This window comes from Pectinophora gossypiella, chromosome 10, assembly GCF_024362695.1.
Source record: "Pectinophora gossypiella chromosome 10, ilPecGoss1.1, whole genome shotgun sequence".
In the NCBI taxonomy this organism is placed as follows: Eukaryota; Metazoa; Arthropoda; class Insecta; order Lepidoptera; family Gelechiidae; genus Pectinophora; species Pectinophora gossypiella.
In genome coordinates, this window is record NC_065413.1 from 16,473,634 (window position 1) to 16,486,459 (window position 12,826).

Consider the following 12,826-nt stretch of genomic DNA (forward strand, 5'->3'; position numbering starts at 1 on the left):
TTAATGGATGTTTTTATACATACGAGTATAAACCTTCCTCTTGAATCACTCTATCTATTTAAAAAACCGCATCAAAATCCGTTGCGTAGTTTTAAAGATTTAAGCGTACATAGGGATTATATAGGAACAGCAAAAACGACTTTGTTTTATACTATATATATTACATACATAAACACACGACTATGTTCAAATTAGGATATTCAGAGGTACATCCATGGCAAAATAACCTAAGTACCCACACCTCACCGAGCTTTCTGTTAGACCAACGTGATAGGTGGTGAGCCGTATCGCCGTCTATAATGGTCGAGCTAACTGTGTTAGCGTCGAGAAGGGCTCGATTCAAAATGCGACAAGCTGAATGTCATCATTCAAAAAATTATCTGCGTTGTCGGGACTCTTTAAGGGAGCTGTTTAAAGAAATAAATATACTGACGGTCGCAAGTCAATATATTTATGAAAACATTATGTGTGTACGTAAAAATGTATTATCTTCTCCTTCCGAGAAACTGTAAAAGGCATACTTACAATACAAGAAATAAAAATAAAATTGCTATTCAAAATTCTAGATTAAGTAATTCATCTTTTTTGGGGTTTTATGTATACGTTATTACAATAAAATACCAGATAATATTTTAAATTTGTCAGAAAATAAATTTAAAGCTAATGTGAAGCTTACTTTATGTAAAAAAGCTTATTATAATATTAATATACTACCTACCTATATGGTAAAAATGTCTGGTCTTGAATGTGTTCCTCTAGTTATTAAATAACTTGTAATGTATACCCTTATTGATTTAAAAGATGTGTTGCTGTTGCAGTTTCTTGTCATTTCTTCTCCTCAGCTAGAGCACCTTGCGAAATGACGTAGATTCAAAAATGTTACATTGACCGTCAACAAGTTTATCCATGATAATTACGTTGAATAAATGATTCTGATTTGAGGTGTACGTAACCTACAATTAAGTATATCGGGGAGGTGTGCTGACGTGCAGTGGATATGGCCGTACATAAGATCTAAGATCAGTTACGTCAACCATATAAAAGCGCATTTTAGTCGCTCCTAGATTGGAAATTTGTCGCCATGGCCGAATACGGAAGGAAGGAGGACATGATAAATTAATAACTTATTGGTACAAGACCGGTGCCAGGGTTCGAACCGGCGCTCCCCGATTGATTGTTATATTTTGAGGAGCTTGGTGGCGCAGCGGTTAACGCGCTCGGTCTGCGATTGTTGAAGTAAAGCAACTTTCGCAAAGGCCGGTCATAGGATGGGTGACCACAAAAAAAATAAGTTTTCATCTCAAGCTCCTCCGTGCTTCGGAAGGCACGTTAAGGTCCCGGCTGCATTAGCAGTCGTTAATAACGATCAATCCGCACTGGGCCCGCGTGATGGTTTAGGGCCCGATCTCCCAATCCATCCATAGGGAAGGCCCGTGCCCAGCAGTGGGGACGTTAATGGGCTGATGATGATGATGATGGCTTTATGTTGTTACAGAACATGCGAGTGTACAACGGTTCAGCGGTGGAAGGTTTCCTGAGCAAGCCGATCGAAGGCGTCCACATATCGGCGTATCTCTTCAATATTACCAACGCCGAGGAGTTCATGTCTGGTGAACACCAGAAACTGAAGGTGGAGGAAGTTGGGCCTTTTACTTATCTGTAAGTATACATGACAAAAAGAATAACAACGAACAACGATTGATGAATGTGGAGGAAGCATGAGCACACCCGGACACTTCATACAAACAACCTCGTTTCACACAGACACTACACATTGACATTATCGTACACGCACATCTGTGTGTGTGTGACGTCGGACACCATACGATTCAAGTCTAAACTAAGTTCTAGGGGGGGTGTGGTAAACCTAGCTCAGACGTTGGTGGGGTGCGGAGAGTAGTCGTTCTATACATAGCATTATTCCTTATTCTATGACATGAGACACTTCTCTTGCTTCCTCCACATTCATCGTCTCCGCATTCGTTATGTGTCATTCGTATTACGGTTTCGGACCCATCGTTGTTGTTGTTGTGTACACACTAACTTGTCAGGATCGACGCAAACGGCCTCCGTGGTCCAGTGGTTGAGTGTTGGGCTCACGATCCGGAGGCCCCGGGTTCGTATCCCGGTGGGGACATATCACAAAAATCACCTTGTACTCCCTAGTTTGGCTAGGACATTACAGGCTGATCACTTGATTGTCCGAAAGTAAGATACTTAATCCGTGTTTCGGAAGGCACATTAAGCCGTTGGTCCCAGTTACTACTTACTGATGTAAGTATGTAGTCGTTACATGAGTCATATCAGGGGCCTATGGCGGCTTAGTAATAACCCTTACACCAGGGTTGATGAGGTCACAACCCACACGATAAGAAGAAGACGCAAATGGAATTCCATAACCTCTGCTTACTTCGGTGAGAAGCAGTATGCGTGTGTTTATGTATTTATAAATTTCGTTAACATTGCCAATCCCTGGCTTTTTCGTTTGCTTTAGTACAGTTTAAACGAAATTGATAAAAAAATTGTTATGTATGTCGGCGCTAGTTATGAATTAAGAAGAGAAATTGATCAAATCGGAAAATAAAATGAAGTTACATCACTTCCGTCATGAATTGCAACGCTCCGACGGCAGGTGGCCTACGGCCAGAGCTGCGTGAAGTCGAGGGAGTCACTACAGAGTCGTCGTGTCGAGCGGACGTGTACTGCCGTTCTAGTCGGGCAGTCTACTGCGAACCATCGTCATGAGCGGACGTGTCAAATAATTACGAGGAGTGCTATAGTCGCTCACCTATAACTTGTAGGGACGTCAAGAAAGTGTGATCGGAAAAGAGCACCTAGCAAGTACGTTCACATGTCCCGATGATTCGGTCCGAATATAGGAACCATGGGTGGTGGAGGGCCCCATCTCTCTAACGCCCTTAGGCGCGCTAGATTTCGAGAGACTGTGTAACCGTTACGATGCCGTGAGTGTGTACCATATGCTGTGACTTTATCTAATCGTGATACAAAAACTATGTGGAAGTAAATAAAATGATTGTGATACTAATGACGGCCATTATTGTCTTCTAACGCCCACCCTCCATTCTGATGATGATTTTACGACATGTACTTGAATCAACGCAGATAGAGCTGGTTTGCTAAAGGGTTCAAGTTTTCCAGTTACCCGTAGGTCTTTACTCTCCATTTTTGTAGCCAAGTAGGTAGTTAATGCAATTTGATTTATGATGCAGTTGGAAGAGAAAGGCCAAGGCGTACATACCTACCACGATCAGATCCAGGATGTTTTAAAGAAAGGCCAGGTCAAGAGTACTCTAAACCGGCGAGCATGCATGAAGTCTTTAATGAGTGGAAGAAGGGAAAGTGGGGATCGTAGTAAGTGGATTAGACGTGATCTTATGTGTGTTTTTTCCAGCGAGACCCGTTACAACGACGACCTGCAGATAGACGAAGCAGCCGGCGTGATCCGGTACGCGCCACGACCGGAGGTGACCTTCATGCCAGAGCTGTCAGTCGCTGACCCCAAGTTGGTCAACGTCACAATGCCGAACCTCCCTATGCTGGTACGACGTCATCGATCGAACTCAATAACTCTATTGCCATGATGTAGATACAGCAAGGTCGTCATGACAACCACGCCGCGCGCGACGAGAATTTCGAGGGCTTCGACCAATAATAATAATTAATAATTCAAATTCTTTATTCAGGCAACCAGTCCCATACAATTCAATACATTTAATAAATTATAATTAAATAAATAAATTGCCTTAAAATTAACATACAATGGTTAGTAATTTCCTATACTTACTCTTTTAGTTTAGTTAGTTATTTAAATGGGTCATATATACATTTCGGCGCGTGGGCCATACATGCGTGGATGACGTAGGGGCAGTCGAACCGGCTCGCGATCATGCTCAAGATGGAGTTGGAGCTAGCCCGGAGCCGGCGTACCAGAGACGTGCCGCGGTTGCGCATAATAGTGTAAAAGCCATCTACCCGAGCTTCCGCAAACATCCCTGACGCGCTACAGAACCGGGGCAGCCCCATCAACACCCTGAAAGCGTTGTTATATTGTACACGTAGCGTAGACCACTGTTTCTGAGTATAACTTACCTACAGGCTGCATGTGTAGAATGAAGTGCAATAAGCGCGGAACAGGGTGACTTTTGCCGCCGCAGAACACTTAACAAACCTGCGGGCAATCATATTGGCTCTCACAGACAGTGCTCTATGCTCTCGTTCTATATCAGCATCGTCTTTAAGGTCAGAGGTTAATCTCAATAAACGCAAAGATGCTATCTACGTAGATATACATCGTACGGCTCATGGTCGAAACCCGCGATATAATTTGCGCGCCGTGGATATCATGGCAGCGTCTAGCGTTGTTCATTTACAATTTCCTCTTCCTGGGGTGTTATGTGGAAAAAATCTCTTCTCCATTTGTCCGGCCTAGTAGTTAACGCCATCTGCGGCAAATCTACAATAACTCAAAAAGAGAAAAAGACTGACAAATCCTGTAACGGAACGGTTTAAAGTTTTAAAAACTAAGCAAGTATAACAAAAGTCTTAAAACGTTTCTTATGTACCCAGGGCATATCCTCGATGGTGAGCTCATACCCGTACTTCACGCGCGTGGCGTTCAAGCTGCTGGCTGGACAACTGCACACCAGGCCTGTGGTGACCACCGACGCCAGCACCTACCTCTGGGGCTACCCTGATCCCCTGGTCACACTCGCACACACGGTCATACCAGGATTCATCAACTTCGACAAGCTTGGCATTTTGGATCGAGTAAGTAATGAGAAGTCAATTAATTGGTCCTTCATTTTAGTAGATAGTTGTTGCATACATTTTAACTTTCTATTAGAAAAAATGACATGTCAGGGGCCTTTGGCGGCTCAATAATGAATAACCCTGACACCAGGGTTGATGTGGTTGGTAATCCACCTCACAATCCACACGATAAGTACTTATTAGAAAAATAACCAAGAAGTCTCCTCACATAGTTTGCACTATTGCATGACGCTGTGCTGTGTGCTGTGAAGTTAGCCTGGAAGAAATTGCTGCATGAGCATAAGGCCGCCTGTTGTGCTTTTCTGTATACGTAATATTGTCCTTATCTCTGTATTTTATCTACTTATCTATCTGTGGCCTTTTTAGATTCTCTGATGAGGTGGTCTTTTCAGGCCCAATGGTAATGTGGACGTTTTAGATCCCCTGACGCTGTGTTCTATCCTATTAAAACAGGTTTCTCTTACAGTTGTATGACAAGCAGACGCAAAACCGTTTGGAAGTAAGCGCCACAGATAAAGACAAATTTATGATTAAGTCAAGAAACGGAAATAAAAAACTTGCCATGGGAAATTTAGAAATTGCTGATAACTGGTAACAATTTTTCTTTGTTCTTCGTATTATAAGTATATTGACATGGCATCATGGACAATTGGCTACTTGACATTTGTAAGAATAAAATATGAGATATGTCGGTAGTTTATCAGTTACTTAATGATAATTACCCGATAGCTTTTTTATTAAATTCATTTTTAAATATTTTATTTTTACAAAATAAGAATGCGATTTTTTATCTGTGTATTACAAGACTCGAAACACGGGCCGCCATGATTGAGCTTCGTGTGACGTCACTGGGCAAAATGTCACGTGACCAACCGCTTTTGCGCGAACTTTGAAATTAGTGAAGAGAAATATGGTTTTTTCTAATATACAGGGTGTTAGTGTCATCCTAACGAAAACTTTGAGGGGTGATTGAGGTCATGATTCTGAGGTGATATCAAGTGGAATTTTCCGTCGCAAAAATATGGAACTAAAAATAATAAAAAAAACACAAAATTTTCATGAATATTCAGACTGAAAATTCCACTTGATATCAACTCAGAATCATGGTCTGAACCATCCACCTCAGTATTCGTTACGGTGTCACTAACACCCATACCTACTTGTATGGCTACCGTATATACTTGCGCGGGGTGTAAGTGACAGCTGATTATTCTGAGTTAATATCAAGTGGAATTTTCCATCGCACTAATATAGAATTGAAAATAAAAAAACTAAAAAAAATATGAATTTTGCGACGAAAATTTCACTTGATATTAACTCAGAATCATGATCTGAATCATCCCCCTGAGTATTCGTTACGATGTCACAAACACAAAAATTTTTTAAGGGGTATAAAATAAGCGTCTGTATTTTTTTTAAAATATCCGAAAACTGTTAATTATCCAATTGGTATGGGTAAACCGCTTAGGAGCTTACTTACGCTCCCACTTACGCGAGTATGGCATCTTCACTTACTGTCAAGTAAAAATACATTGTCATAGGGAAACCTACCGCAAAAAAGGTGCATGACATTCTATTCTTGACCTAATCATAATATTATGACAGAATTTTGTAAAGTTTCCTCAATTTTCTGTCCAGCTCTTTAAAAAAAAATACAAATGCATTAAGAGAATCTATTGTTTCTACCTGACTATTAAGTATTTCAGTCACCTTTAGCTTGTATTGTGTCTACCTAACTGTAGACAAAGATCTTGGAAATAAATTCTACCTTGTCAAGACAGGTCACAGTTTTCCATTGATGTATAATTATAATCAATAGGTTTTATTTTTCCCACTTCTATTTGAACAATAACAAGCCACAAACAGTTCAGTAAGTACTTAGCGATTCATCATCATCAATTTAAGAGCCACGCTCTTGTCGATGCAGCATTTCCATGCTACTTTTTAGGGAAAAATAGGGCAGTGGTTTCCCTCTTGCCTTCCGCCCCAAAACTTAACTTAACTTAGTGATTACAATATAAAAAAAAATATCTACGCCAATGAGGCCACACATACGAAGTCGTTACATGCATGGTATAAAAAGACCAGGTATGCTCAATCCTACGACAAGCCGTCATTGATGACGTAAGGGTTACCATTAAATTGGTATCTCCAATATTCCAAGGACATAACTTTTATTCTTGAAAATTAAGTGAATTACTATTATTTGTCACATATTATATAAAAATCAATAAAACTGTACGTAAATCTTTTACTAAAAATTCAAAATTTCCTTGCAAAGTAAATTGGATGTGGGTAATTTATTTTTTACGAAATGGCAACGCAGGGTGGGTTAACGTCAGCTGGGCTAACCTTGAAATGCTAGGTGTCACTTTTGAGCATACCTGGTGTTCCTAATCTATGAGGTCAATAGTAACCCTAACACCAGGGTTGTTGAGGTTGGTAATCCACTTCACAACCCATACGATAGAAGAAGCTAGACTCATCATTCGCATAAAACCTTTGAATTATTTTCAGTGAAATCTGCGACGATTTTGAGAATGCATTTGAAGGCGTGGGTTACCCATCCCCCATGACTCCTGAGACACCTTTAAGGATCTTCAGGAACGGACTCTGCAGGCTTCTTGATATGACTTTCGATAAGAAAATAGTCCTGGATAATGGAGCCGATGGACTGGTCTTCAATCTTAGCGACAGCTTCTATACCCTAGATAAAAATAACACCAAAAACCGAGTGTTGGATTTAAGCGCTTGTTTTTACGGTAGGAATATTTGCAAATTCAAAAATATCTTTATTCAGTATGTAACAGAGTTACACTTTGAATCGTCTACTTTTACATACCGAACGTCTCTTCCGCCTAAAACTACTGCAGCTTCTCACATCCTGTATAGCCGGGGAAAGCTGCAAGAAAAACCTCGGCACAGGATCCCTAGACGTTCTTTAAAAAAAATAGTCAAGTTCCCAAAGATCCTAGCCAAATAACACACGAACACACGTCTTTGTACAATTGGTAACGTACGGTCACGAGCATTAATATGTATACACTCTGGTACCATGTCACATTAACTTTTTTGCCAAATTGAACTGTAAGCCTCACTGAATGTCAAATAAGTTAGTGCGACAGAGTCCTAAAGTGGGTACATTATATTGCTCATGACTGTACTATTGGGCACTTAACTGGATCAAAAATGAATTATAGCATTCAGTCTAGGATGATCAAAAATCAATATATTTTTTCTTTTCGACTTATTTTCGAATTTTAATTACGAATTAAGTACCTATAACAATGTGTTCGTTTGATTGCTTTTGTTGATGACGTCATATTTCCATACAAACTCCAAATAAAACTTCCGTTTTGACGTTCCGTAAAAAGTATGTCATTTGACTAGGTTGTCAAGTAGCCTATTATTACCGGATCGGTTACGTCAGCCATATAAGAGCGCATCTTAGGCGTTCCTAGATTGGGGACTTGTCGCCATGGCCGAATACGGCTGGGAAGGATATATATATATATATGTCGTAACAGCATCATCAGAATGGAGGGTGGGCGTTATAAGACAATAATGGCCGTCATTAGTATCACAAGTCACAGCATAAGGTACACACTCACGGCAACGTCACCGTATTCGTAACGGTTACACAGTCTCTCGTAATCTAGCGCGCCTAAGGGCGTTAGAGAGACGGGGCCCTCCACCACCCATGGTTCCTATATTCGGACCGAATCATCGGGACATGTGAACGTACTTGCTAGGTGCTCTTTTCCGATCACACTTTCTTGACGTCCCTACAAGTTATAGGTGAGCGACTATAGCACTCCTCGTAATTATTCGACACGTCCGCTCATGACGATGGTTCGCAGTAGACTGCCCGACTAGAACGGCAGTACACGTCCGCTCGACACGACGACTCTGTAGTGACTCTCTCGACTTCTGCCAGCTCTGCCCGTAGGCCACCTGTCGTCGGAGCGTTGCAACTTCATGACGGAAGTGATGTAACTTCATTTTATTTTCCGATTTGATCAATTTCTCTTCTTAATTCATAACTAACGCCGACACGGCCATCCTGCGTGACACACGTCCTCGTGTGTTAATCTGAACCAATATGCCACAGCACAGTATCCAAGTTCGCTCGGTCATTCCTGACCTAACATGAGATTCTATAAAGGGCTCTGCCCGAGCTCTACTTGTGACTCTATATGAGCTCTAATTGTGACTCTACACGAGGTCTACTTGTGGCTCTACATGAGCTCTACTTGTGGCTCTACATTAACTCTACTTGTGACTCTACATGAGCTCTACTTGAGACTCTACATGAGCTCTACTTGAGACTCTACATGAGCTCTACTTGAGACTCTACATGAGCTCTACTTGAGACTCTACATGAGCTCTACTTGAGACTCTACATGAGCTCTACTTGAGACTCTACATGAGCTCTACTTGTGGCTCTACATGAGCTCTACTTGAGACTCTACGTTAACTCTACTTGTGACTCTACATGAGCTCTACTTGAGACTCTACATGAGCTCTACTTGAGACTCTACATGAGCTCTACTTGAGACTCTACATGAGCTCTACTTGAGACTCTACATGAGCTCTACTTGAGACTCTACATGAGCTCTACTTGAGACTCTACATGAGCTCTACTTGAGACTCTACATGAGCTCTACTTGAGACTCTACATGAGCTCTACTTGAGACTCTACATGAGCTCTACTTGAGACTCTACATGAGCTCCACTTGAGACTCTACATGAGCTCCACTTGTGACTCTACATGAGCTCTACTTGTGACTCTACATGAGCTCTACTTGTGACTCTACATAAGAGTTCAGTACGCATATCCATCAAATGGATTGCCCGTGTGCATCACCACACCGAGTAAACAATTAGAAAGAATGCCTCAATCAACAAGTAATGGTCAAAAAAACAAATGTCAAATGTCTTAGACTGTTCATTAAACATGTTCATTAAACACACACATACACGGGCACATAAATACTCGGTGGTAAGTCAACATTGGCAACCATTTGCCACTTTCATAACAGACCATCATTGGTCACTCAACAAGGTAATCATATACCACAACAGCCAAGTCCCCATGGACGCAAACAATCACCACACCTCCAGTCGCACACCGCGCCCTGAACAGCCTCTAACGGGACTGCAGTTACGACTACGCTGGAGCCACAGTGCATCTTTGATAACATTGGCAACCATTTGCCACTTTCATAACAGACCACCATTGGTCAACTCAAGGTAATCATATACCACTAAAACCAGGTCCCCATGGACCTAAACAATCACCACACCTCCAGTCGCACACCGCGCCCTGAACAGCCTCTAACGGGACTGCAGTTACGACTACGCTAGAAATGCAGCACAACAACAAAAGAGAAAATAACAATACCAAAGTATGTGTGCCGTGTAACATCTTATTCACTCTCTAAATCAGTAACATTTAACTCAGGCAATTCGCTTCGAGGCATTTTTCCAAGTCCCATTTCACTTAATCATAATCCAAATCATTTTACTTCGCAATGTTTACTTCACTTCATTACGATTTCTAATTTAACTAAAGTAAAAAAAAGATAACTTTCTGCACTATATTCGTTTGTATCCTATTAAAACTTCCCTAAATCAGGTAAAACAGATACGACTCACCAGGACTTATCAAGAATTTCCAATAAAAGATCAACCACTGGTCTTGTGACATGGTTTAGGTCTTCAACAGCACCAGCGCAGCAAGTCCCGCTGGTATACAACGCGCTGCCGTGATGTCATCAATTTACACAGCTACAGCTCAGCCCGCGCCACTTGCATCGCCGCTTGCAATCCACCAGTTGCCGAACCAAGTTATGACATGAAACAAAAGAATTCACTGTATTATCGTATTCACATGACTTTCTTTCAATCAGTTTAAAAAAGATTACAATAAAGAATGTTGAATATTGAAAGATTTGATGAATGACGGTAGATTACAAAACACGTTATTTAACGAGACTTAATTATCATGTCATAATTAATTTCTTTTTGCTTGGAGTGAGGAAATACAACTTTGACCACGCAGGTTAAGCGTGTCTACATCAATTCGAAATATTTTTAGACCAAAATACAAAGATTTGACGATGATGAAAACAGATTGGAAAACGCGGTATGATTGACACGAATTGACACAATATATCTCGTCAATTTTTTTTTAGAAAATCAATTTCCTCATTATTAGAAACGGAAATTCACCCAGAAATGAAGTCAATAACAATAAGGTTCCAGTATGAAAACGACTCACCGTAATAACAGTTTCCAAGTTGAGGTACCATAATTTCCAAACACGACTGCACACATTATGGAAATATTGTGATGTTCACGCCATCATATCTTACGGCATGTAGTGATGCCGATCATTAACAAAGTCCAGGTCAATTCAAAGTCAGGTCCATCTCCAAATTCAGGTTTGGCATCTTCATCACGTGGTCACACGAATGTGATAATCATCATAATCTTCTTCTGATTGTGATAATCGAAACTTGCATTGTCTTGTGTACGTCACATCACGTTGTCTTCATCCAAGTTCACTAATCCCGCTTCTGATGTCGTAATAGTGGTGGTGATGTGTCAGAAGGGTGGGCGTTAGAAGACAATAATGGCCGTCATTAGTATCACAATCATTTTATTTACTTCCACATAGTTTATGTATCACGATTAGATAAAGTCACAGCATAAGGTACACACTCACGGCAACGTCACCGTATTCGTAACGGTTACACAGTCTCTCGTAATCTAGCGCGCCTAAGGGCGTTAGAGAGACGGGGCCCTCCACCACCCATGGTTCCTATATTCGGACCGAATCATCGGGACATGTGAACGTACTTGCTAGGTGCTCTTTTCCGATCACACTTTCTTGACGTCCCTACAAGTTATAGGTGAGCGACTATAGCACTCCTCGTAATTATTCGACACGTCCGCTCATGACGATGGTTCGCAGTAGACTGCCCGACTAGAACGGCAGTACACGTCCGCTCGACACGACGACTCTGTAGTGACTCTCTCGACTTCTGCCAGCTCTGCCCGTAGGCCACCTGTCGTCGGAGCGTTGCAACTTCATGACGGAAGTGATGTAACTTCATTTTATTTTCCGATTTGATCAATTTCTCTTCTTAATTCATAACTAACGCCGACATATATATATATATATATATATATATATATATATATATATATATATATATTATTACCCATGCGAATTAAATCAGAAATCATTTATTCAACGTAATTGTCATAGATAAACTTGTTGAAGGCCAATGTATTATTCTTGAATTTTGAGTGTACGTGATTTCGCAAGATGTTAAGGCTGAGGAGAAGAAATGACAAGAAACTGCAACAGCAACACATCTTTTAAATCAATAAGGGTATACGTCACAAATTAATAGATAATCATCTCCTGTCAATAAGGTTTCATATGGTATCTCCTTCATTCTAATTTCGTAAATCCTTGTGCTTAGGATTCTTTTAACCACAAATGTTCTTGTCCAGGTCTACCCGTAGCCTTGACCAAGGTAAAATTTCTGGATCTGGGTCCAGAGATGTACGATCGTATCGAGGGAATAACACCAGACCCAACGATGAATTGCTACCTTATTATTGAGCCCGTAAGTTTACTTTAGTACAATTTAGTTTATTATTCTACAAACAGAAAATTAAAAAAAAAACATTAATAATTGTGAATTCCCCTAAGCACGGATGAGTGCTATAATAACAAAAATCACTATACTGGGTGTTAGTGACATCGTGACGAATACTGAGGGGGATGGTTCAGACCCAGATTCTGAGTTAATATCAAGTGGAATTTTCCGTCGGAAACTTCATGTTAAATTTTGTGTTTTTAAATTATTTTCATATCTATAGTTTTGTAACGGAACAGTCCGCTTGATATCAACTCAGAATCATGGTCTGAATCACCTCTCAAAGTTTTCGTTACGATGTCACTAAATCCGTATATAATCTACCAATCGATTTTACCTTTACTGGTATCAGAGTTACA

General features: G+C 40.7%; 1 protein-coding gene across 1 annotated transcript in view; it reads left to right on the forward strand.

Moving 5' to 3' along the window:
• LOC126369970 (lysosome membrane protein 2-like) overlaps positions 1 to 12,826 on the forward strand; it is a 28,725-nt gene that overhangs the window by 13,617 nt on the left and 2,282 nt on the right. Inside the window, exons 4-9 of the mRNA XM_050014579.1 lie at positions 1,496 to 1,659; positions 3,413 to 3,560; positions 4,588 to 4,788; positions 5,258 to 5,382; positions 7,309 to 7,553; positions 12,319 to 12,434. Coding sequence (XP_049870536.1) covers positions 1,496 to 1,659; positions 3,413 to 3,560; positions 4,588 to 4,788; positions 5,258 to 5,382; positions 7,309 to 7,553; positions 12,319 to 12,434 — 999 coding nt within the window. The remainder of the gene's footprint in view (positions 1 to 1,495; positions 1,660 to 3,412; positions 3,561 to 4,587; positions 4,789 to 5,257; positions 5,383 to 7,308; positions 7,554 to 12,318; positions 12,435 to 12,826) is intronic.